This window comes from Primulina huaijiensis, chromosome 10, assembly GCF_012295235.1.
Source record: "Primulina huaijiensis isolate GDHJ02 chromosome 10, ASM1229523v2, whole genome shotgun sequence".
NCBI classification, from domain to species: domain Eukaryota; kingdom Viridiplantae; phylum Streptophyta; class Magnoliopsida; order Lamiales; family Gesneriaceae; genus Primulina; species Primulina huaijiensis.
Genome location: NC_133315.1, coordinates 18,061,121 through 18,087,709, shown reverse-complemented (window position 1 = coordinate 18,087,709; position 26,589 = coordinate 18,061,121). Strand labels below are relative to the sequence as shown.

At 34.8% G+C, this 26,589-nt stretch overlaps 2 protein-coding genes across 6 annotated transcripts; one reads left to right on the top strand and one right to left on the bottom strand.

Moving 5' to 3' along the window:
- The first annotated feature begins 863 nt into the window (after nt 1-863).
- Nucleotides 864-12,376, top strand: LOC140986105 (uncharacterized). The gene is made up of 15 exons (XM_073454105.1): nt 864-1,111; nt 1,424-1,654; nt 2,705-3,019; nt 3,956-4,063; nt 4,419-4,608; nt 5,655-5,917; nt 6,331-6,460; nt 7,089-7,168; nt 8,801-9,049; nt 9,113-9,189; nt 9,793-9,884; nt 10,609-10,691; nt 11,026-11,097; nt 11,765-11,890; nt 12,007-12,376. Exons 1-15 carry the CDS (start codon nt 971-973, stop codon nt 12,037-12,039), a joined length of 2,190 nt encoding a protein of 729 aa, XP_073310206.1. The 5' UTR covers nt 864-970; the 3' UTR covers nt 12,040-12,376.
- Nucleotides 12,377-12,902: 526 nt separating this feature from the next.
- Nucleotides 12,903-26,291, bottom strand: LOC140985549 (ubiquitin carboxyl-terminal hydrolase 26). Of its 5 annotated transcripts, XM_073453391.1 has the most exons (15): nt 26,025-26,291; nt 24,943-25,539; nt 22,961-23,000; nt 22,745-22,831; nt 21,662-22,419; nt 21,150-21,258; nt 19,769-19,971; nt 18,622-18,906; nt 18,344-18,548; nt 17,916-17,987; nt 17,432-17,659; nt 16,698-16,961; nt 15,600-15,741; nt 14,423-14,592; nt 12,903-13,196 (listed from the first exon to the last, which is right to left on the bottom strand). In XM_073453391.1, exons 1-14 carry the CDS (start codon nt 26,108-26,110, stop codon nt 14,477-14,479), a joined length of 3,192 nt encoding a protein of 1,063 aa, XP_073309492.1. In that variant the 5' UTR covers nt 26,111-26,291; the 3' UTR covers nt 12,903-13,196; nt 14,423-14,476. The 5 variants fall into 5 exon arrangements, with proteins under 5 accessions (XP_073309492.1, XP_073309489.1, XP_073309490.1 ...); XM_073453388.1 differs by having other exon boundaries at nt 22,745-23,000; XM_073453389.1 differs by having other exon boundaries at nt 12,903-13,186; nt 22,745-23,000.
- Between the last annotated feature and the right edge of the window lie 298 nt (nt 26,292-26,589).

The following is a 26,589-nucleotide window of genomic DNA, read 5'->3' as shown; positions in this document are numbered from 1 at the left end:
TTGATACGATGACACCAAAATAATATTATTGTTTACCTAATTTAATAATATATTGTGTTTGTTCAAATAGGTTTGGGCTGTGTCAAAACCAAATATATTTATTTTTGCAATTTAAATTTTTTAAAATTTAGTAGATTTTCTATATAAAAAAAATTTATACTTTTAGATTTTTTTTAATTCGGTTATTTCGAATAGTAACCGAATTTTTTTTAGTTAGATTGGATTGGTTTTTTTTTCTTTTATGTAAACTCTGTCCAATCGGAATGAATTAGTTATTTTTTGTATCCGAAATAATTAAATTGCCATAAATTTTTTTTTAAAATTAGAAATTTTATATAAAATCGAATTTAATAAAAAAATCATATTGATTTGAAAAGTAATAATTTAATTAATTATGTTAATGCAAGTAATTTAATATCTCGAATGCATGATTTTGATTTTAAAATTTAAATAATATAAAGTTGGACAATTATTAAAAATAGTAGATTTTTTAAAGCAAAAAGAACAGTTGATTTAACAAACAAACAAAATATATAGAAGAAATTGTTTTTCCGAGCCGTGGGTTGGCTTTGTTCGGCAATTGGTCTGCAAATTGGACGAAATATCTGGTGAAAGTATAATTTATCTTAAAATAAGGGGTGAATTTGAGATTCCCTTCAATTGAGGGATGCTTAAATAAAGAAGTGAAAAGAGGAAAATTAATAATCTTTGTTTCAGAAAATGCTTTTAAAATGAAAATAAATAATGCTATGTATTATTTTTTTTTTCAATTAATTAATTTTTTTAATTCAAAACATAATATTTTTTTAAAAAAATAATTTTATTAGAGAAAGGTTTCCGCGGAACTTTCCCCCCAATGATTATTTACAGTTTTCCTCCCCTAAAAATAAAAAATTACAGACTAAATAAAATAATCGCAACTGAGTTTCACCGGGAGTAGTCTACTGTCTGCGGCGGCGTGAGGAGGATAATGGCGGCGAAGAAGGGAAGCAAAGGAGGAGCGGGAGGAGAAGATGTCGAGGAGGAGCTGACGCGTGTACCCTTGCAGGCAATCTTACTGGCCGATAGCTTTGCCACGCTCTTTCGCCCCATCACTCTCGAGCGCCCCAAAGTATGTGCTTTGCTGTTTATCCAGCCATAAGGCCCACAAAAAATTGTTTGCTAGAATTAGTAAGAGATTAACGCTTGTAATCTTTTGCGGCGGGCTGTATTCCATTGCGTAATTAATTGGAGAACTGATTAGTTTATGCAAATCTGTATAAGATGACTGATGTATATTGCTCTCTTGTTTTTCTTCATGGAGCAAATCGAATGGTGATATCTTTATTTATTTTCACTATGAATGGAAGTGTTGTGGTGTAGCTGTCAGCTGGAAGGTTAATTGACTTCTTTTGGCGTAAGTTGATTCGTTTGTTATTTGAAGGTACTGCTGCCGCTTGTCAATGCTCCCATGATTGACTATACCTTAGCATGGCTTGAATCTGCTGGAGTTGAAGAAGTTTTTGTGTTCTGCTGTGCACATTCCAAGCAAGTGATCCAGTATTTGGAAAACTCTAAGTGGTTTGGCAAACCAAATTTTTCAGTCACCACGATAGAATCGCACAATGCCATCAGTGCCGGAGATGCCTTAAGATTGATATATGAAAGGCATGTGGTATGTTGTCATTATTGCTTCTAGTTTATCTTTGGGTTTTTAGAGATTTTTTTATTTCTGCGTCAGAATTTTTTCTTACGCAATTGTATTTCTTCTTTCTATTGTTACTCCTGTGACAGAAAATAGTCAGCTTCACATATTTTCTGAAAGTTGGTTTTTCCTTTAAGAAGAATGTCTGGCAAAAATTTTATTTGCAAGTCTTTCCATGGAGCCTTGATTGGTACGTGTAAATGCAAAACTAAACATTTTTGATTCAACTTAGTTTGGAAAATGAAGGGTATACACGTGGCTCATACCATCGCAAAATGTTTGTCATTTATCCTAGTGACTTCACAAGTTTGTGAAACTGCAGTAATAACATGTGAAATTAGCGGATTGTAGACTTTTGTAAAGCTTATATCTTTTTGAAGGTAAGTTTGCCTAAGATTCGCATGTGTCAAGATAAAAATGCTGCTGAAGCAGGCAATGATGCTAGGAAAATGCATATTATTTTCGTTTATTCTCACAGAAAGGAGCATATTGAGCATGGGTTGTAGGCATTGTCTACTTTTGGTCATATTTATTTATTTATTTTAAGACTTTTGGTCATATTGGAACCATCTCAATGAGGAAGTGTGCCATAGAAGCAATTATTTGGTGTTATTTCTCCTTTTGGTTGATTTTTTTCTCATAGTCAGAAACAACTTGCACTGATAGCTATTCATCTTTTGAATTACAGCAATAACAATTTACTGGCACTATGAAGTGTAATAACCTTATTCTTTTACCTCGCTTTTGTGAGTTCGATGCATGTCAGAGAGGCTTATCAATTGATTGTGTAGTGTATAGGTTAGAAAGTATCCACCACAAAAGGTTGTGTCGATCCTATGAAAAATCGAATAAAATAAGAAATTCTTCCTTCACTTTATCCTTTACAGGTTTAGAACAGATAAGCATTTTGATATATGTTTAAGTTTCTTTTAAAGAGGCGCAGTATTCAAACTGTAAAACATACTATTTTTCCTTCTTTGAGATTATAATTAGATAACTGATATTTGTTTCTCTTGTCAGATACAAGGAGATTTTGTCCTTGTTACTGGAGATACAGTGAGCAACATGTCACTTACACAGGTACTCAAAGAACACAAGGAAAGAAGAAGAAAGGATAGCAATGCTGTAATGACAATGGTGATTAAACAGTCAAAGCCTTCTGCAGTAACTCGTCAATCTCGTATTGGAACCGACGAGCTGTTTCTGGCTATTGATCCTGATACGAAGCAGCTCTTGCATTATGAGGATAAGTCTGAGAATGTGAAAGGGACAGTCAATCTTGACAAGGGGTTGCTGATTGATAACTCCTCTATATCTCTCCACAATGACAAACAGGTTCCAGATCATTTAACTTATTCTAAGCTTATGAGTTATGATCTATGTCTTTCTGCAGTTCAACCTATGAACCACTTACTGAAGCCCCTCTATCCCTGACCCTCACCCCCACCTCATCGTAATTTGCATATCCATAAATCTGAAGAAAAGACTTATTCTGTCCAGTAATTTCTAAGGAAAAAAATTATTTACTCTGCAAAAGTCAAGTTTTGACTCTCAATCCCTTGCTATAGTAGGCTATTAGACCAGTGAGGAAGGGTAAGTTTAAGCATTATTCTCGCTCTGTATTTTTGCTATAGCTTCATCTTTCGACTCTCTTGCCCTTTCCAATACTGCAATGTTTCTCATTTAAATTTTGCAATACCATTGTAGTTCAAGTCATTGTAAGGTTTCTTATCCACAAAATATTTATTAAATCATGTTTGTTGAGTTACCTTAAACATTTATGTCGCTAATAGATAATGAAATTACACAAGCATTGTGAACTTAATCCTGATCATGTATACAGTTCTGGCGCTTAGTATTCAGAGTATTCACCTTACTTTCATTATTGCATGATGATTGCCTCCCTATTAGATATGATATAGACATTAACCAAAGCAGAGAATTACATAAATAACAGATGAAACTGGCATTTGCTTTATCCCTCGTCATTTTCTTATCATATCAACTCATCTATCATTTTAGGCGTCTGATTAAACCTTTTTATGTGAGATGGTTCTTAGCGACTATTAGCATATCTTGGATGTCAATGCCATGTTCTGTGCATTAAACCAACATTTTTTTTCTTAAAGTTTTAGAGCTAATCTCATGTTCGCTCGCGAAGTTAGGTCACTATTATGAACTTCATGATGGCTTAATCGACTCTTGTTGCTTATGAAATCTCTTCTAAAATTGGATCTCTTGATATTCCACTCTTTGAAATGATTTTTGCAGGATTGCTATATTGATATATGCTCTCCAGAAGTGCTGAGTCTTTTCACAGACAATTTTGATTATCAACATTTACGTCGTCACTTTGTCAAGGGGTTGCTCGTTGATGATGTATGTATGATTGAGTAGAAAATCTTTTTAGGTTATTTGGAGAAACCTGTTTTGTTATCCAGTGGACCTAACTCAAACTTCGGATCAAGCTATTTCAGAACATTAAAATGGAATGGTTTATCTTCTTCCTAAATGAACACAATAATCATTTGGTAACATTATTCATTCTTCAGCATGTATGTAAATGACATGTATGTAAATGGGTCCATAAGAAAAGTAGTTGGTCTGAGGTTTTAGAAATGTTTTGACACTCCTCTGTTGCTTGGCCTGCAGTTTCAATGATCTTGAACTATTCCATAGATTTGTAGCATTTGGCCATTTATACTGCATATCTAATCCTACTTTTTTTTCCCAGATAATGGGTTACAAAATTTTTACCCATGAAATTCGTGCAAGTTATGCGACTAGGGTTGATAATTATCGGAGCTATGGCACCATTAGTAAAGATATAATCCAGAGATGGACCTATCCTTTTGTGCCCGATGTCCAGTTTTCCGGCAATTGTGTGACCAGGCTTGAAAGACAAGGAACATATAGAGCATCAGGTGAAAAAAACTAATCCCGTCAAATTGTTATATGTTTGTAATATATGTACAGATCTATATGGTTTGCATCTGTTTTTGGATTAAAGTAGGGTGGAGGGCAGTTGCAATAATTATTTCTTTTCTCAAAAAATAAATGATGTTACAACCTTTTAATGGTGTTACCCAATATGTTATTTGCGTTCAAATTTGTCAGCTTTACTTTAAATATGTCAGAAACTGCAGTAAAATTGTGAGTTGGAGGATTCAAGAATAGTTGATAGAACTTCAAAACTTTCAGCAGTTTGTTACTTATACTGACATAATTCCAGTCTTGGGTGTTGGCATAATTATAACTAGTTTGGACACTGTAATACTTTTTAATTTCTATAACAGCAGCTAGGCAAATATTTGATAGTCTGAGTTTATGTTCTCACATTGTTGAGAAAACTAAAGATGGATCAAGGATTTTTTTCCGGCCACAGTCCTGTATCCTTTTCTGAAGCTCAAAATATGTCAGTGTTGTTTCTGGAATTTGGCTCGTCAATAGAGGCTCTGGTAGAAAATGATTTTGATCTGGATGATTTTTGTTTTCTGCAACCATTAAAGGATGTGCACGCTCATTTTCTAAGTTACTTCTTTTCCCCAAGAAAACTCTCTTACACACGTATTTCCTCCATCCTTTTGTGAAGCTAAAAAATGGAAATATTCTTTCTGGAATTCGGCCGATCACTGGAGGATCTAACAGAAAATGCTGATCTAAATGATTTGTCTTTTCGCAATCAATGAGGAATAATCATACTGGTTTTCTAATTATATATAGATTTTACTTAAAAGCCATTCATCTGTAAGTGTAACTTTTGTATGTTATTCTTTTAACCTTTACTTTCTACTTCTAGATGTGACTCTTTATGTTGGTGACATACCTTTATCATTTTATCATTGAGCATTTTTGTTTCTCTTTGGTGGTGGTGTCTTAATTCCACATGATCTCTACTCTATTTCAGTACAATCTCAATTGCATGCATTTCTTTGTACCATCTTGACATTGTGTTGAATATACTTAACAGATGTTGGGTTATCACATTCTGCACATATTGGCCCATTTGCTGTGATTGGAAATGGCACCACAGTTGGAAACTACACTTACGTATCAAATTCTGTGATCGGGGAAGGTTGTGTAATTGGATCAAATGTTTCAATTGATGGTTGTTATATTTGGGATAAAGTTACAATTGAAGATGGCTGTAAACTAAAACATGCAATAGTGTGTGATGGCGTGATCATGAGATCTGGAGCTGTTTTGGAACCTGGTGTTGTTTTGTCTTTCAAGGTATCATTATCTAAGTGGCTAAAGAGCAACAACCATTTTTTTTTGACTCCATATTCATTTCCAAAATCTTGCTTATTCAGTAGTACTCAGATGATTTTTTTTCCACCTGCTTGGGAGTTTTGTTTATGATTATCTCTGATACTTGAGTTTTATTCCTAAAACATTCAAGCTAAACAAATTTGCTGCGAACCCAATATGAATAATTTCTGGGTTTATCAAAATTTGGTGGGAATCCAGAATGAACAAATTTATAATCTTATTTCCCTGTTGTAATTAATCGCTTCAATTTTACCGGCAGTTCTTTTGTGCCTACAATTGTACAATAAAAATGAGTAAAATATTAATGGAGATGTTATCACAGCTGGGTTTTCTGTTGGATCGAATTTTGTGAGTCATGCTTTCAACTTGTGCAGGTCATAATTGGAGAACAATTTATTGTTCCTGCTTATTCAAAAGTGTCTTTACTTCAACAACCTGTAAAACAAGATAGTGATGAAGAGCTGGAATATGCTGATAATAGCAGTGTGAACATCGAAATATCATGTAATTTATTATCCTATTGATTATCATATGCTTTGCCATGGTATGAAATAGTTATATTGAATCTCATTGATCAATTGGAGGAAACTTTGCATTAAATATTCTTCTTTTGTCTCTTGTACTTCAATTTTGAATTATGGTTTCTGAGATGTATGTGCAATGAAATTATCAAAAATCCCTCTTTTGTGTACTTATGGGAAAAATACTGATTAGTTATGACTAGCTTGTTCTTATTGATGATTCTCTGCTTCTACGGGAGTTAGCTTTCAGCTGTATAATCAGCAGTATGTACATAATATTTAAATCAAGCCACATTCCTATTGACAACTGATGCATGGTATAGACATATATTCATTATTTGTAACATGGTATAATGCAGTTATTCCAATGGATGAATAATTCCTTGCAAATCCCTTATAAATTGTACGTGCTTCTTTTCAGCATTACATCATGTTTGATAGATAATAATGGAAACTTATGGCAAGAGACAAAGTGCGTGTTCATGCACATACCCGACAATTTTGCAAGCCCTCCATAAGTGACAAGGCTGCGCAACATTCTTATTGATGGAGAACATATTCTTTGATTATTTTTTTAAATGAAAACTTATTGTTTGTTCTTTGGTATTCAGCATTATCAAGTACACCTAAACAGTTGGATGAGGAATCGAGGGAGAAGTTATTCGATCCACAAACAAAGGCCGCATCCGAGGTCATTTTTTTCCTCATTAGTTTTCTTCTTCAAGTACCAGTTGAACAAGCATTAGTAGTTGCTGGCCTTGAGTTCTTCTCATCTTTTAGTCTTCTTCAAATGGAAACTAATTTTTTAAAATATTTTCTTTCTTTCCCTATTGCTATGTGAATATTATTCGTGATACTCACTTATGGATCCATCCGTTGTGCCTTAAAATTTAAATGAAGGTGAAAAACTGCATTGCCCTGTGAAATGTAGACCGAGACAGTGTTCAAGTAAACAACTTAATATCTATCCATTAGTTACCTGGCTATCCCACTTAGGTTATTGAGTGTCCTATCTCATTAAGGCTTAGACAAGGTAGCCTTCTTGGTCTCCCGGTATGCAATATCTGGTGCTTTTAAACAGTAGGGCTCTACATCCATTTCTTGGATTCATCTGGCTAACATTATCACAAAAAGTGGGAGACATTTTTTTGTTTTTTTCACAATAAGGCTGTTTCGATGTATTTTTTCATATCTAATATGAGATTTAACAATGGGAAATTCAGATTATGCTTCTTACCCAGTAGAGAAAGGGCAAGATGGTTCCACATAATGTGGGCCATAGTTATTTGGGGCGCAAGGCACACTAAAGCACTAGGGTGCCTTGGGGCCTGAGGGCAAAGTGCAAGGCGAAGCGCACGCTTTATCGAAGTAAAGCGCATTTGACACAAATTTTAAAATTCAGCATATATAAAGTATTTTATACTATTTAAATTAAATACTTTTACAAAGATAACAAATAATATAAATAAAAATTCATTAACAGATAATGTAACATAATCATAACAAAAAAACAAACTCCAATCATCTAAAATTCATTAATAAATCGTAAGTGGATCATAGTATATTAAGGAAAAAACTTCAAAAATCTAAATAATCAAATTCATCTTCATCCTCCCCAACTGTATCATCATTAGTAAGTCGTAAGAGTTTGAGAGGCCGCTAAGGAAAAGAACGCACACATGCAGATTATAGGGCTTTTTAAAACATTCAACAGGGCTTTTATTTGTTATTGGGCTTGAGTTATATATATCGAATCGCATCATATAACGCAATAGCGTACAGGGCGCGCCTCCTTGATTAATGTCGTGCGCCTGGTTGCGCCTAGGCGACAGGCGCAGCCAGGCGCTCGCCTTTCATAACAATGATGTGGGCTAAAAAGTCTCAAAAGCCCATGAGCCAGATTCTCAATCAACAACATTCACATTGTTCTAGAAAATGTTTCTTTAAATATATAATAATAACAAAACTTTCATACTATATTATCTGGGATGTGGTCTTCAATGTTCCAGAAATGGGAACTAAATTTTTTTTTTCTCATAGGCCTGTTATGCTAAGTGGTCTCATGAATACCACGTTAAGTTACTTTGTATGAGTATTTGGGACAATTTTTATCCATTTGTTAACCTTCCGCGTGAATAACTTCTTCAGACTAGTAGTTAAAAATTTAACGAGTTTTCTCGTAATTTTCCGCAACAACAGGGTTCTTTGTAATTTTATTTCCACTGATAATGCCTTCAACATTTTTGCAGCTGAAAACATCTTGAAAATGTCCTTTTAATTCATTAAAAGAAGACAATATTCTAATCGATAATTGATTTACCAGGTTGGTAACGGTGGGGTTGGTTTCATTTGGTCGGCTAGTGAGGGAGCGCATGAAGAAGAATGGAGGCATTCAGTTGCCCCAATACCTGCAGATAAACTAGTTGAAATGATCAAAAGTGCTACTGACGAACTGGAGGTATCAAATCTTGATGGCGATGTTCTTCCACATTCAGGAGAGTTGGAGCCTGATTCAATTGACAGTGACTTTGATGGAGATGTCAGAGGTGATTCTGCCCATTTTGAGAAAGAGGTACATGCTGGTGTTGTTTTTAATGCATGGATTTGTTTGAATCTTATGCCATTTTTCTTGCAGGTTGAAGCAACTTTTTTAAGGGCTGTACACGAACACGTCAAAGAAGATCATGTAATTTTAGAAGTGAACTCTCTGCGGTATGATGTGAAAGTTACTCTCCCGCGTTTGCTTTCTAAGCATATGATATAGATTTTCTCTTCGCGTATTTTGGTCCTTTGCTCCATTCATCAAATTCCTTCTCGTGGACCACTGTTAATAAAGGAAAATTATGATCTCATGATTCAAGAGATTGACTGATTTAAATCTCCTAACATATGGGATTGTATTCTTTCCTTTTATTGTGTTATTTTCTCTTTATAAGGTTGTTAAGTTGTATAAAGAAGCTAGACGAAATAAAATAATTTAGTTTTCCTCTCTTGGTTTTCTTTGGTCAGTCCAAATAATACCTTTTGGATTCAAATGGTATCCTCATCACTTACGACAATATTCTTGTTAAAATTGTGACTTAGACCTAGCTTTCAAGGTGAAGTTAGGCCGAACTCCTAATCTTAACAATTCTTGTATAGGTCTCCACAAAACTAGGCCCACGTTCTAATCTTAAAAATTCTTGTTTTAGACGCTCCTCAAAACTACCTTTTCTTTCTTGCAGGTTTTGTGACTGTGACCTTTGATGTGTTTGTATAGGGTCTTATGTTCTCCCTGATTTAAATTTGTTATGTATCGTTTCTTTTATGATTCAGGTTGTCATACAATCTGACTTCTAGTGATTGTGCTGGGGCATTATTCTATGGTATGATGAAACTTGCATTGGATACTCCTCACAATTCACTTGGTGAGTTTCCTTTCTCATTGGATTCATTTTTTCTTCTGTCTTTCGAAATATATTAGCTTTGTAGTTCTTGTTTGCTTTGCTTCTCATTTTGTTTCACTGAAATAATATGAGTGTGACTTTTATTCAACTACACAGTGAATGCATTGAAGTTGCTGTGAAACAAATTTTCTTTTTTTTTTTGCTCACTTAGCAATGTCAAAGAACTCAACGGCATATGCTTCAAGTTCGATTTATTTCAGACAAAATCTTTCATTCTATGCCAAAAATTAAAGATGCTTAGTCTTATAAACATCTAGTCTTTGAAATTTTATCTATGGTTGAATTACTCTGTTGAAAATCGAGAACTCTCCCCCTGTTATTATTTACTATCATGTATCCACCAGACTGGATTGGAGCTCGTGATAGTTAACCATCATTGTAATACTTCTTTTGAATACGCCCTCCCTCCTCTCATACCATATCTTTCTTATTGATTTTCTACCTAACACGCTACTCGAAGGAAAATCTAGATGTGCAATGGGCTGTGTACACAACTCTTTGAGAATAATTGCTTGGATGAAAGCATTCACTAGAAATCACTTCATAGAAGTCTTCAAAAGATGAGGATCTAGGGCCGCATTTGCATTTTCCCTGCTCAATATTACATGTATAATATTGTATTATGTTTAATGTAATATACACTCGACTTTCTTGTATTATAATGGGATCTAATGCTTTGTTGCAGGCGAACTTGTTAAAAATGTTGCTAGTGTGATTACAAAATGGAATAGGCTTTTGAAGTATTACCTACCTAGCTTAGATGAAGAGGTTGGTTTATGGACAAAGAACTTCTTTTATCCCTTGTTCTAGGCGTTTTGTTAGCTCGATTCCTCCCTTAAGTTTTGCTTACAGGTCAATTGTGTTTGTAGCCTTTTCAATCAAATCCAATTTTGGCCCACCAGTGGTGATATGGTTTTGTTTTGAGAACGAGACGGTTCACCATCATATGCATGAACTCCATAAAACTAGTTCAGTAGTCTGTTGAGGAATTTGATTGTTATTGCTTTAATTATGCATAACTCCATAAAACTTAGTTTGTTTAGGTTTGTATCGAATTATTCCTTACTTGTTGTTGCACTTGTTCTGTCTCAAATGTCTACAGATCGAGGTGATTCTGAAATTTGAAGAAATGTGTTTAGAGTCCACAAAGGAGTACGCTCCAGTTTTTGAGCAGGTGACCTATTTCTATCAAAGTTTGTGTTTTTTTATGAGTTGTATCATCCGTCCTTGTCAAATTACAGTGTATTGCTGATGTTGGAAATGCTATTTTCTTCGTGGCAACATGCTTCTCGTGTGCTATTTCTAATGAACCTCTGCTCTATGAAGGTTTAGAAGAAAATGGAAATGAACAATGTCTAACTGTGTGGTAACCTTGGCGTTCACAGAAAGCGGAAAATAAGAAAAGATGTATCTTGCTTGTATACTTGGTGAAATTGCTGTGTATTGTGATATTTTCTAAATACTCTCTCAAAAAAAAAAAGATTTATCTTGCTTGTGAACTAGGTAAAATTGCTGTGTAATGTCTAAAATACACACACCTCCCTGATAATCATAATTGTGCTAATCTCCCTTGAGGAAAAATAGATGTCTGGGTAACTAGATGTTAAAGAATGTAAACTTTTTTATAAACTTTAGAAAAGTCGATCTGAGAATGACTTTCAAATGAGATGTGTAACCAGAACTTACCTCAGTGGCTCAGTTGAGTTTGTGTTTGGACAAGATACATGAAGGAGATAGATTTCTTTCTTTAATTTTTTTTCCCTTGAAATTCATATAAGCTGTTTGTGTGTATCATGTATGTATGATGTGCACTGCCTGACTATTTAAACAAAACTTGATAGATTTTGCCAATTTTATACGACAAAGATATATTGCAAGAGGAGGCTATACTTAATTGGGCAGCTGAAAAGGAAGAGGCAGACGAGTCGGATAAAGTTCTCCTGAAGCAGGCTGAAAAATTCATCCAGGTTGGCAGTTATTAGCTTCTCTTTTTTCTTTTTCCTCCATTTTGCGATGCGGGAATGTTGTGTCATTTTTCATGGTAAATTTTCGTACAAATATGGGGTTATTACATCCTATGCAGTGGTTGAATGAAGCATCCGAAGAAGAGGAGTGAAGGAAGATTTCGTACAATCACAACTTCTTTTGTTAAATTCCTTGGATTTGTAGCCTATTATTCGTCTGCTTTTCATACTGAGGATCAGGAACCTAGTTAAATATTTCGACATTTTCATTTTTTTTGGCTTATCTTAGTTTAGTTGCATCACTGGTATTCTCGGGCACAAACACAATGCTTTTGTTGTATGTAACACACTTTGCAATATAGAAGCCGTCGATTCTAATGTTTAGTGAAGAATTTAGCTTGAAGTCATAGATCGACGTTATAAATGTATACAAAATTTGTGCTCTCAATTTGCTTTGTAATATTAAGTATCGACCAGTTTATACTTGTAGTTTTTACCTTTTTTACTTTCTTGAAAGATAAATTTTACCATATTATTTTAACAATCAAAGAACCCAAAAAATACCCTAGCGAAAAATATCCCATAACTCAATTTATGAACACACGTGAGGTGAACGCATGTTGATTCAGACACCGACACATTTGAGGCAGACCTAGTCGAGAGCAACCAAACTTTCATACGCCAATCATTTTATGGTTCAAGTATTCTAAAACAGTGTTAGATTTTGTATTTTTATATATGAAGATGATAATATTTACTTTGAACAATAACTTTTTCACACATGAATTACGATTTGAACTCAAATCGGAGAAAGAAAAATAGACTATTTAAAGAAACACAATCAGTCTATACTATGCAAGGACTTTTATTTTTTTGTCACGACCCAAATGATCCATAGATTCCCTTAATATTAGGGATAATAAAATAAATACAAATTTGAAAACCGTTTTGAAAAGTAGATATGAAATGGAGACTCATCATCTATCACAATTTCTCGACTCTAATAACACACGAATTTAACATCAAATTCAACTTCCCAACGGATCATTTTCTTCAATTTTAGGCCATTGATAATAGTTAAATATACAAAATTTCCCCGTCATCAATGGGACCTTAAACAAACCCCTCTCTTTTACAGGCTAGAAAAGGCAGCCAAGAAAGTGGGAGAAGGATGAACACACAAGGGGCAAAGACATCAAAACAATATTACACGAGGAAACCTACATCCAAACGCATAGATTAATCTTGCGCTTTGCGTACACAGGGCTTTGCTTGCTGTTTCTTCAGTCAAAATGGCAGCTGAACAAATCTTGAAAACCAAACATGAAATAAGAAAGTCGTAGAGGTGGATAACTATGGTAGCAACATAAAGTAAATATACATAACATGCACAACAACAGATTCATGGTTATTATGTTTAAACTTCGCCATTTTTCTGACATTAAATATAAAGCTTCATAATCATCGATCTTTCCAGTCAAACCGTGATTGACAAATCAAACAATAAGCTACAGTACTTTAAGAACCTCAAATATTTAACATTGTGCTCATGCTCCTTAAACTACTGGTTTTTTCAACAATTCAAGTTACATAGAGGATTTCAGCTCCATGTTAACAGCAGCTAAGGCCATCGTAGGATTATCACATTTGAATCTGATTTATGAACTTGGCGATTATGCTATAATTGAGAATTTGCTCGTTTTTATTGGAGGAACAACTTGAATTCAGATGGCAAGGTTTCCAGAAATGACGAGGCTCGAGATTGTCCAGTACATTGAAACATAAAATCTCCAGTCCAATAGAATACAAGGCAGTCCAACCAAACAATATATTCTTAATTTACAGAGAAATGGATGCTCTGCCGACTTTCGAAGCAAATTATCAAGGGAAAAAGACAGCTTTTATGCTGGAATTATTCCCAAAACAATATGGCTAATCAAAACAAACGCTTTAATGAAGCATAGAGGTACGGTAATCAACTTCTCAAAACCAAATACAACAAAAGTGTACAACAATAATTTAAGAAGCCAATTTTATTTTAGAAGAAAATAAGCACAAACTACAATTTTTATTTTATAATTTAGAGAGCATTCAAAAGTTTGTAAAATTGTAAGAAATGATGTATGACATTTGATATCACGGATGACATGCTGTTGTGCAAGAAATCAAGAATGAAGAAATATCAACATAATGTCTATTGATCTTGATGGCTCCCGTTCAGACATCAACTGAAGAGAATGCCACAGTCGATTCATATGAAATAGCTTAAAGCAGTAAATTCCACATTTCCTAGAGCATGTCAACTTAAAATCAGGATTTGTCTAAGGGAACACTAAAACGGAATTAATAATGCAATAACAAAGTGGCAAAAGATTGTGATACTACCGTGCTATATTGTTTAGTGAGTCAAGAATAACGGTTTTTTTCTTCCATTTTATTAAGAGAGCTACTCAATAGACAATAAATAACACTTTGATGACAAGTATATGAAAAAAGAAGAGATAGAAAATGCAAATAAAAACTGCAGGATCCAACCTGAAATGATAGCAAAAATTTCATGATGATGCCCCTCACAATCCGAAGGAAGGTTCAATAGTTCAAGTATGCTTCAGAGACAGCTTGAGATGAAATAGCTGATGTGAGAAGTGTACCACGAAAACCTTCTTCTGCAACGTGCACCTCCAAATTTGTGTTGGAAAGCTCATCTGAATATAAGAAAACTAGGTCATCAAAAGCACTAAATTTAATTTTTTTAAAAGGAACAGGACAATTTATTAATTGAGCCAACTGATCCAATCTTGTCCAAAGGAAACTGAAGAAGGAACTCAAAGTCTAAACCATAGAATCATTCAATTCACTTACGCCCAACATCATTTAACATTCTAGTGTTGTAACAATCAATTATTTATACCTTTTGATTAAAGGTAAAAATAAAGAAAAAAATAAAAGAAAAAATCCATGGGTCAAATGGAAAGAACGATCATCCTGAAAATAGATAAACCAGAAGAAATAGTAGAAGTAATCAGACAATTGGATGCATTTAACTAGGTGAAGAAACATAAGTTGATAGAATGAAGTGGCCCTCCAAAATCAGATCTTAAAAATTATGGACTGGAATTTTATTCAAGTGGATGCAAAAATAATTTAAAAAATCGATTTGGAATGCTTCACAGATGGATGACAAGTATAGGATATATCTTATAACCCATACTACATCAGAAGAAACGCCAAGTATAACATACACAACTGTGTACAACCCATATATCGCTGTGTATGCTACAAGAAGAGTGTTTTTTCCACTGTAGCATAGATTAAACCCATATAATATGATTTGCTAGATAAGCATTAAGTTGCAGGCAATTCAAAAGTTTGATTACACAATGGTCAAAGTATAACATTTGTTTCAACTCATTTATTAAGCCTTTATTCGTTTAAAGAAATTAATTTAAATGCAATCTCATCCAACTTAAGTTTGGAAAAAATAACACCTAGAAAGTTAACATCTGAAGGAAACTTGCACATGAAACAACGGCATGCCTTGAAAAATGCAGCGAGCCCATGCAATATACTAAGATAGTGACGACGCTGAGTTGAGTAAAATATGGCTGTGCTGAGGTGTCTGAAAAGTGTTGCAAGTAACTTAAACTTCCAACTCTCAAAAAAACTACAATACGGATCATTTCACCAATTCTGAGATGTTGCTACATCTTACCGGCAATATCCCGATTCTCATGAATCTTTGAATCAGTCACCCATAGAATGTCTCCAGGAAAAATATTCATGTCAGCAAGAGAAGCTGTTTCCCCGTCGATTACCCTGGAACCTTTGTGGAGTATTTGGTTTTCCTTAACAACCTGCAGTGAAAATAAAAAATTGTATATTAGAAGATAATTGTGGTATAAACAAATACAAATGGACCTTTCACCATCAATTATTTCAGATTCTGTTGAAATATAAATTGCATACATGACTTAGAGATACATAAATCATAAAAATTTAGAGAATTAAGATCATCACCTGCTCTTCCATGTTTTTTCAACGCCAACAAAATAATAGAAAGTGAGATCAGTGTTAAGGGGTTTAGCAAACCAATAAAAGGAAAATGCAAAACATAACTTTTCTGAAATTCCTAAACCAAATCTTATTTCACCACCTGCCTATAAAATCTAGAGACTTAATTGCAACCAGGAAAATATTTAGGCTGACAAGAGGTACAAGCTTTGTCAGCTTAGTTATATGAATTCATCATAATAATTAAGATTCAAATGCACTAGCAAAAGAAAATTTGATCCAATTTTTGGAAATCTCATGAGCTTCTCGACATGTTTGAAGTATATGTAAAACAGCTTCTTTAAATCAGCCAAACTTCTCCAATAATCCAAACGACTATTCAGACCTTGGATTTTAAGGCTCACTTCAGCTATCTTGAACCTTTAATGACATTATCATCTAGCAACTCTCAAATTTTCGACCTAGAAAATAGTTAGTTCATCGTGATCTCTTCCACTGGGTTCCATATGATCTTCCTGTCAACATCTTCTATTTAATTGCAACTCACCACAACTGTCGCGAATACAGACAACTGTGAATTCGTTAACAAAAAACAAGCTGTTTCACACAAAGACCTTGCTTCTTGTACTCCAATGCAATTTTCCTAACAATAGATAGGGAAACTTAACCATTATGACAGATGCATCTTCAATTCAAACAAGTCTAGCTATTGAAGCATTGGTACACCAACGCATCTATCAAATTTGAGGGGAAAAAATCTAACTTCAGAAAGAACAACAAAAGTATATAAACATCATACCCCAAAAGTTTCCCAGATCATCATCTTCAGCTGGTAAACCGATGTGGTTCCGGAAACATTCAAATTTACAGAGTTTCCATATGTTGACTTCCTTGAGCGCTTGGAAGTTCGGCGACTAGGTTCTGAAATGCTCCCTGATGCTTCCAAGATTGATTTTGGAGGTTCCTTGCCACTAATTAAACAAACACATATATCTTCATTGGAATAATGAAGTTTTCTCATCAATTCAGAACATTCCCTCTCGCCAATGCACTCCTCGCAAACCTACATAAAAAGAAAGATGCTTGATAAAATGAAATATTCCACAGCTGAGTTGAATACATATGTCGCGGAAGGCTCAGTTCAAACCTTCTAAACGAACATACTATTTTTAACGCATACATTAATTAAATTACCAATACTTTGACAAGAAAAATAAGGAATACATAGAAAGAACAACATAACGAGTTTTGTTTTACTTCTCCACATATCCCACAAATGAACATTCAAACAGATATATGCACAAATTATGGCAGCCCGATATGTGGCATTGGCTTTGTTATATGCAGTACACATATGTAATTGGCTTTATTGGGAAACTAAGGATAAAATATGACAAATATTGCATCTATTATGTACATTATCAGGTAGGAAACTTGAGGGATGAGGCTGGATATTAAGGAGGGGCCCACAAGCTAAATAATTTCTCTCTTTCATGTTAGGCATACAAATGAAGGATGAGATTTTAATTTCACCTGCGGAGAAGTCTTAACAAGAAGCCTTCGAGATGATCCATTATGCATTCCATCATTTATATGTAGATGCTCCTCCGGAATTGACATATCGATGCAAGTCCCAATATTATCATCCCTCACATCACTGTCAATCTCGATTTTGGCTGAAATACCTTTCGACTCCGTACCATCCCAATCTTCACAGAATAATCTCCAATCATCCTCCGCAATGATTGTCATTCCATCTGTCTAAAATAGAAGATCATAAATAGGAAATGTAGCACTAGACTATTGAAGGTGTCGGCAACTTAGACAAGTTACAAAAAAAAGATATCAACACACGAAATCATGTCTGAATGAGATGACAGATTTGAAATGTGAATTTCTAAAAAACATTAAACTTCAAATATATTAGCTCATGAATCACAGAAGTAGGAAAAGAAATGAAAGATGGGCACGGTATTCAAAGTAGAAGAATTTTATGGTAACTGCAGCTTAGACTTACAACAGATGGTTTTTGGAAAATAAGGTCCCGCTTCCAGAGGAGTTCAGGTGGTCTTCCGAGAAGTTTACTGTGCTGATTCACATAAAGAAAAGAGTAAGAGACAGAAGTCAGTACGCATACTACCAATGATCAGATAGAAAGAAATAGGTCAAGAATCGATTTGCCTATCTCTAGTTTAACTCACAACCGCAAAACTACTAGGAACATATTTTTTAAGTATCAATAGATGCATGCATAAGGAAATTATTGAAGATAATTACAAGAGGGGACAACTTAAATAACCCCAAAGGTTCTTCACTCGAGGCTTATAAAATTTCTTTAATTATAATAGAGAAATGTACAAAAAGAAAAAGAACCATAATAAAGTTCCGTTAACCTGGTCGGGTACTTTTTTTTACAAAAATCATCAATACAGAGTCATGGATAACCTTTTCACATAGCAGCATATCAACAACACTGTTGAGTGCATCAAGTTCTGCAGAAAAAGCATTCTTCCCACCAGCATTGACATAGCTTCTCCATTTTGTCAGCCAAGATGAGGGAACTAAATAGTATTTTATTTGCGGACATAGTGCTATGTTTTTATTCATGCATAACTTTTCATGATTCAGCCTCTGCTTCAACTTGAACTCTCTGCAGCATCAGTAACAAGTAAGCTAAATAAACACATTTACACCTTCCAACATAAAAAAATACTTTGGATGACCTTAAACTGTCTTCCGAATACGCTGCTTCTGTTAATTCAATGCCACATGTGGCACATGGTTCAGATTCAGAAGAGAAAGTAGAACGACCCACAGAATCATCAGGCTTCACTTCCATAGCAGTCTCTTGAAAAAACATCCAGAGACTCTCGGGCACCAGTATGCGTTTAGCACCAGCAGCTATTTCAGGCATAAGTTCACCATGGGGACACCTAATCGAAGCTGTCGGTCCAGAATCTGCATCACAAGGCAAGTCTATGTTTTTCCTTCGTAGCCATTGCTGCAACCTGAAAAGTACAACCACAAAAAGAAAACTGCAAATAAAAAACAGAGGCCAAGATTCATTACCAAAAAATCAGCTAATGCTATCAGCTCATGCCGAATGGCAAAACACAATGGTAATAAAGAAAGCCTAGAGGATGCTTTCAAAATGGAGAAAACAACTGAATTAGGAAAAGTTCCTTAGACTTCAGCATATCAGCGAATACCAAGATATCCTCCCCTGCATAATATGATTTCAATTACTATTGGCTTAGCATGCAAAAAAAGTGATGGGCTCTTGCAACCAACTATGGTTCTTATTTAAGAAGACTCGTGGCTTAACTATAAAATGATTTTATTTTGTTTTTTCTCAATTAAGTCATCTCCCTTATTATTGTGACAGGATTCTAGATTATTTCATACAACATAAATCAGGAAACAGTCATGGAATATGACATATCCTAAAATAGTAATTTTTCACTTTTCCTATGTCAAAACAATAATCGGAATCAGGTAGGTAGTCTAAAATTATAAACTTGACAGTTGTTTATAAAGATGCAATAAAGTTAGATATGTTTCTTCTCTTTTTAGGGAAGAGTTGAGTTCTATATGTGTTTCTCTAGTTTGGCATTTTTTTGTTCACTAACCAATATCAATTTACTTTCGATTCTTACACTTTAACAGTTCCTTAAACACAATTCGGAAAATAATACATGCAGGTACTTAAAACACATGTAAAACATCAAAATCTGAGTCACAATTCAGGTGGACAAGTAGCACAAACCCACAGATATACCCTTAGAATTGTAACAAAAAACAAAAGAACAGATATAGGATGACATACTGAGTGGACGGCCAAGTTAACCCTTCTCTATATATAGGACATACCATGACTTGGAGATATAATATAACTTGCCATCTAAATGCTCCCCAGAAAGCGCTGCCTCTGCAAGCTCTTTCATTAATAATCTCTGATCCCTGTAGACATTTGCACGTGCCATATTGCGTCCCATCTCAAAAATACAGTCAGTGCAGTAGTCATCCTTGGTCAATGTTGGACCCCCACCATACTTGTCACAACAATCAGAGAACTATGTTTAGGAAGAGAGACATGCACAAGAAGAAAAAATACTAAACCTGAAAGATGATGCAATCTTTAACAATTCTATAATCCTCATGCAACACACATAATCATACAAATAACTAGTTACCTAGTGATAGAACTTAGAAGCAGCGGTAAAAACGTATTTTGCAATCTTGAATACGACGACGTGTCAAGATCATTTGAAACTTCCAGAATAGTGAGAATTTCATTTTTGCAAGATAATCATTGAGAAATAATACATAAATTCACAACATTTTATTCAAAATAATCTTATCAACGTTCAAACTTCTCTACATTTTCCATAAATATAAATCAGCAAATTGACTGAATGAAATATTAGGTAAAACCGCAACTTCTCAACACTACTCTTGTAACTGTCATCCAACACCCAACATTGCCCCGGCATGACTCCAATTTTCAACATAACCTGTGATATTGTCTCCCCAAAGAGGCGAGGATTGAAGTGTGTGCATGCGAATCAGAAACCACGTTAGTCCTGATCTGAATTCATGTTTTAGGTCCAAAAATTATACATACGCGGCACTCATGATTTCTTGCAAGCGTCTAGAAGGAAAGTGACTGAAGGGACCAAACGAAATTAATGAAGAAATATTAAGGAGTCAATTAATTGGAAAAGAAGAGTCAATACCAAAAAGTATGCATCCCAATGTTTATGCAATTATCCAAACAAAATCTCAGAATAAAAGACAATATGTATTTCTTACCCTACATTATTTGACCTCATGAAAGCTAAAAAAATTGGAGTCAACAAAATGCAAAGTAACCGATTATAACTAATTGGCATCACAAGATTCATGTATTTTTCATTGTCTTATTAGGAAAGTGACAACACTCTCAAATTGGTTTGTATAAGTAGATAAACCCTGTTCACTAAAATTGTGCCAAAAATATTAAATTTGTCAGTGAAGGAACAGAACAAAAATTCAAAAGCTTTAGAGAATATTATAGCAATGGATACACTAGAAGGAATTTTAAAGACTACAAAAGAATGCTGGACTCATAGAAAGGAGCTGATGCAAGAGCAACAAATTAGATTTGCTGACAAGAGTTACATTTGATTCAGATAAATATTCCAAGTGAATTATCTCGCATTTAAAAATGCATCGCATAGTTGATCATGAAGAGGGGGCCACACGATGATACCTGAGAATATAAATTGGTCCAAGCTTCAGCTGACAATCGCTTCGCACAGCTGATACTTGATAGTGGTAACTTTCCATGCAAGCATAGAATAGAGGTGTTGTCAATAATCCTGCAAACATTAAAAACTTTGGGATCAATATTTATCCTCTCCAATTAAAAAGTCATAACGAAGTCCCTGGAGGTGATACCGTAAGTGTTACCTATACTTACGAATGAAAATTATATTGCAGAAGCTAAGAGTTTGAAAGGAAAGAACCCCATTCTATAAATCACAAAAGACCCAAAAATTAAATAGGCTGCAGCTACAGAGCTATTTCAGTTTCCTTCCATTTTACACCATTAGCAACATAAGTGAAGTTAAATGATTCAAAGGGTGTTAGCATAAAAATTAAACTAGCACTCAGTTTTTCATCCAATTGAAAGGATGTTTCTGCTCAAAAATTTGAATGGGGAACTTTAATCAAAAGGCGTGCTTCCAAACAAAATATCAGGACAAAGAGATTACAACTTACGAAGGCATGGCACTGTCAGCCCAATGACGAAGCCAGTCGGAGGAAATCCAGAAGTAAGGTGTTTCAAGTGGTTGAACTGGAGCCTTAGAAAGAACTAAACGCACCTCTTGCCGACGTACCATAATGTGATTTAACATGAATTCCTTCTTTGACTTGTATTGTTCACAAGAATCAAGATATGCTGCATTCGACAGCTCGATGTCCTCTAAAATATGGGACGGAAGAGAACCATCAGTTTCTTGTGAAACTAGAGAACTATCACTCTCTATTTTGTGTCCGAGAGACTGTGCAGCATTTCTTTGACTGTTACTGTTAGAAGCCTTGAGAGCATACATTAACATGTATGCATCAACAGATGAGAATGTTTTTGAATGATGAATACCATTTGATTCTAAAGAGTGCGGTTGATTGACATTCATATTACTATCATCTAGAAGAGTGTCCTTTTCTTTCACAGAAGATGAGTAGTCGACTGGCTCATTTTGTCCAATGTTAACAGTAGAAATTGAAGAAGTGGGCCCAAATGGTTCTTGACCTAAGTTTGAGACGTTTTCATCATCAAATTCCCACCATTCATCAGTGTTATCATCTTTAACATGAGCTGTATAGTGGCCACTATTGACAGCAGAGCCCTTGTGTATCAAGACAGCTGACAAATCATATACCAAATTCAATTCCGAACAGTCTGGTAGCCTTTGGGCCATATTAAGTTCTCCAGGGAAATGAAACAGAGAGGTGATCTTTTTCTTTGCTGTTGTCTGCAAAGAAAAAATCGAAATTTGATGCATAAATAAAGAAGATCAAATAATTCAGAACATGCATTTCATTAGCAACAGAAACTTAACCATCAAGTGCCATATGAGTCCTTGTCACCCTAAATATAAAGACAAGAATGAGCCTTACAGTAAATATAAGGTTTGTGTTATGAGGCAACTCTTGTTGAACATAACCAAAAGCCAGATTAAGGTTTGACGTCGCCAATTAGAATTCAACAAAAAATGAGCAGACAGTTTCAGAGAATAGTGACCAACATGACTGAAAGTTTATTGAAAAGAAACAGCATAAGTGAGCAATATCTATTACATTTGGAAGGAATACACAACGCTTGAGCTGAAAATTTAGAACAGCAGGCAGCGAACGCAACTTGATGCTGCGGGTAGCATCAGCTCGAGTAGCACATGCATCACAGTAAAATTGATTGTCCCCATGAAGCTCTTCTATACTGAAGTAATCGTCCAAGCTCTCATCTAAACTCTTCAAACCTTTAACATTTAACTCCAGTCCATAAAAATCTTCAATTTTTGATGAAGCTTCAGACTCATTCCCACATTTCGAGCATCTAAATTTGACAAGAGCAAAAAAGAAAGAAAGGCTTGGTCATTTCACTACAAACAAATGCAACTATTGGAAAAACAAAAAACAATATATGGACAAGCCAATGCTCCACTGCGAACTACACAGTCAATTACAATAAAATAGAAATTTTACCAAGACTTTAATAAATAATAAATAAAATAATAAATATCTGAAATGGTACAATTATGGGAAAAAATAGGAGAAGATAATTGATGCATAAGCAAACTATTCAGAGAACATTTGATGTATGAAGTTTGCATCTTATGCAATTATTAACAAAAATCAAAGGAAAAAAAAAGAACATTAAAAAATCTATGGAAATCCTGACATGAGGGACACTGCATTATTGCGAAGTCAAATGGCAAAAAGTCTCTATGCAGATTCCTCCGTCCCTCTTCTTAAAATTTGCAAGCATTACTTTATTGGTGGGCGTAGGCAAAGTAAAGTCAGCAAAGTAAAGAGAGCAATGGGAAATATAAAATGTGGTAGAGGGGTTACTTTGAGGACCGAAAGTACTATTAGCCTACAAGTTTATTCGGTGATGAGTAGATACTTTAAATGATGGCCATTATTCAGACCAGGTAGGTGAGTTGAGAAGCGTGTAGTCGTAAAGGACTTCAGAGTGTGACAACAATCTGGTCTCAGGCTTTGGCAAAGTTGTTAGTTCCAACAGCACATCAAATGCGAGTACATATCATATCCTTGTGTTAACAAGATGTTTCTCTCTCGCACTCATAGTTACTTAGAGCGCAAAACGCACTAAGCGATAGGATATCTTGGAGCCGGAGGCGAAAAGCGTGACGCAAGCTTTATCGAAGTAAAGCGCATTTGGCATAAATTTTAAAATTCAATATGTCTAAAATGACTTATACTACAATATTACATAAAAATTAAATATTTTTCACAAACAATATAAATAAAATCCATAAATAGATAATATAGCGTAAATCATAACCAAAAAAAAATTTAATAGTCTAAGATTAATTAGTAAGTCATAAATTCATATAATATTATGGAAAAATACTTCAAATATCTGAATTATCAAATTCCTATTCATCATCCTCAACTACATCATCATCATCATAATCATCTTCCAAATCAATGGTGAGTCATGATAGTAGAAGAAATTAGATTCTTGAATGACAAAGACTTACCTTGTGCTGAAAAACATATTTGTGTCACAGTGACCCATATCTCTCTTCAAATATATCTTCTTGTTTTTTTGTTTTAGTTTTTTTTTATCTTTTCTTATTTAACCAAAAAACATCATTTGATCTATAATGGTGATAGTGTAAGAAGCTGAGACATTGTAGATAATCGTGTTCAATAAAATGAGGAGGAGATTACAATAAAAGGACTTCTGAACTTTCTCATAAAAAATTCTTGCATAAATGAGTGACCATAGGGTTTTTATATCATTAAATAACCATAAGTTTTGCTAACTGAGCTTCAAAATTGGTTAGGCTTAAGTTAATTTTATTTACCTACAAAATATCAGTCAACTTCTTTAAAGCGCACGCTTCTACGCCTCTCGAATACCTCGCATTTGGGCAAAGGCGTGTGCATTAAGCGCGTTTGTTTCAAGTGTTGCGCCTGGGTAATATGGATGAGCTTGGCTGCGCTTATCGCCTAGGCGCGCAGTCAAGCGTAGGCTTTTAATAACTATGCTCGCACTCCATTTCCTTTGTAACTGCTAAAGCTTAGGTCAGAAATTCTAAAGCAAAAACAAAAAAAATCCTTTCTAGGCATACTCAACTGATGCCAACCTTTCTTTTTTTTTTCAGCTTCGCGCTATATAAATCTTCTGTTTATGAGCCACTTCTATGAACCTGTATATGCCAATATCAAGAAGAAAGATCTTGGCATTGTGTATGTTAAACTACAAAAAATAAAATAAAACAAAAAAACAGGATAATACATCTAACCTGGTCACATGAGAAACGCCGCCCCGGAAAAGGTCTTGTACAATGGTTCTAGCTTTGGAAACCTTGGACTGGCTCAGGCATCTCTCGAGCAAAGAAAAAAGCAAGGTGAGAAACTCATGGCTATCCTGTTGAATGCTATTATCCAGTTCTAAAGTCTGGATAAATGGTGCTGAATCCACAAAAGCCATCTTACTAGAATGGAGCTTTGCAAAAAGCCGAACAAGGTTATTTAACACAGGCTCTCCTTCCAGAATTTGTGGTTCGACAGAGAAAACACCTTCCCTGAAGGATTTATTCATGAACAGGCATTGAAGTATGCTGTTAGCATAGCAAGTGGCACCAAGATTTGTGAGGCCTGCAGGTGTACTGGATGATGAACGAAGGTCTTTGGATGGGTCGGGACCAAGAGAATTTATTATTTCCGATGTCTTCTGCCACAACCCAGATTTCCGACTTCCATTGGGAGGTGGAATCAATCCACAGAAACAATTGGGGTTATCCTTGGAGTTCACACGACACCCTTGACAAACAGGCCTCCAGACATTATATAACTGATGCACATCATCCTCTGTCACCGTTTTAGTTAAAATAATTTTCCTACACAAATATAAAACAATTCACACTCAATATAAAGAGTTTGCAACAAACTGAATTCTTTAGATGCAATATGCTACTAGTCGGCAAATCTTCTTTTCAGCTTCAACGCGCCTCAAATCTCTTCCTCGGTATAACACAAACGTCAAATTCTGTTTCTTGCACTGGTCAGACTAAAGTTCTCATTTTTTTCATTCTTCATCGGTAGACTTTCACACAAAAATTAAAATCAGGCAGGAAATTACAGTGCCTGAGTTAAATGCAGCCTCTTCAATACCAATGTGAAAATATAAATTATACTGCACTAAATTTCAGATCACATAAATCAAACCTTCGCTAAAAATTCTCGCAGTTTTTCCAGCATAACGCTAGCATATATTTGCAGCAACAATTTACGAACGCATTCGACGTTAACAGAAACGATGACGAACAAAATAAATAAATAGTCAGCAAGATACGTTTCTTTATCAAAAGAAAATCATCTATACCTAAAGCTTTCAGTGGTCGCCTCAGCAGTTTCGTCCGGCCTGCTCCTCTTATTCTTACTTCTCGTCGTCGGCCGATGATGCCCCATCTATTTTTTAAAATTGATCACCGAAAATTTCAGGGGAAAAATCCCAGATTTTCTTAATAATTCTTCTCAAATTTCTTCTGATAAAATCTTCCACCGTGATGACTCGCGATTAGAAACCAAATCGTTGGAGCGATCGAAAGCAGAGGTTTTGGGATTACAAGTATTTAGGGCTATATATATGTATGTACGTGTATCTATATATAATATTTTTTTTGTTTGTAATATTGATAATTAATATTTTTATAGAAAAATGATTTTCTCCTTTTCCTTGTTATTCGGTGACTTTTGATTTTCCCTCTTTTCTTTTCCTGTTGACGAATGGAGGGAAAAAAAAGCGAGGGAACGAGGAGCTTGGATCAGGTGTTTTCGGTGCATATAATCCTATCCGGTCTCTAAAAATTTCATAATATAAATAAATGGGAAAATGAAGACGAGTTTCCAAAGTTTTTTGGCAAAAACTTGTGTGAAACGGTCTCACG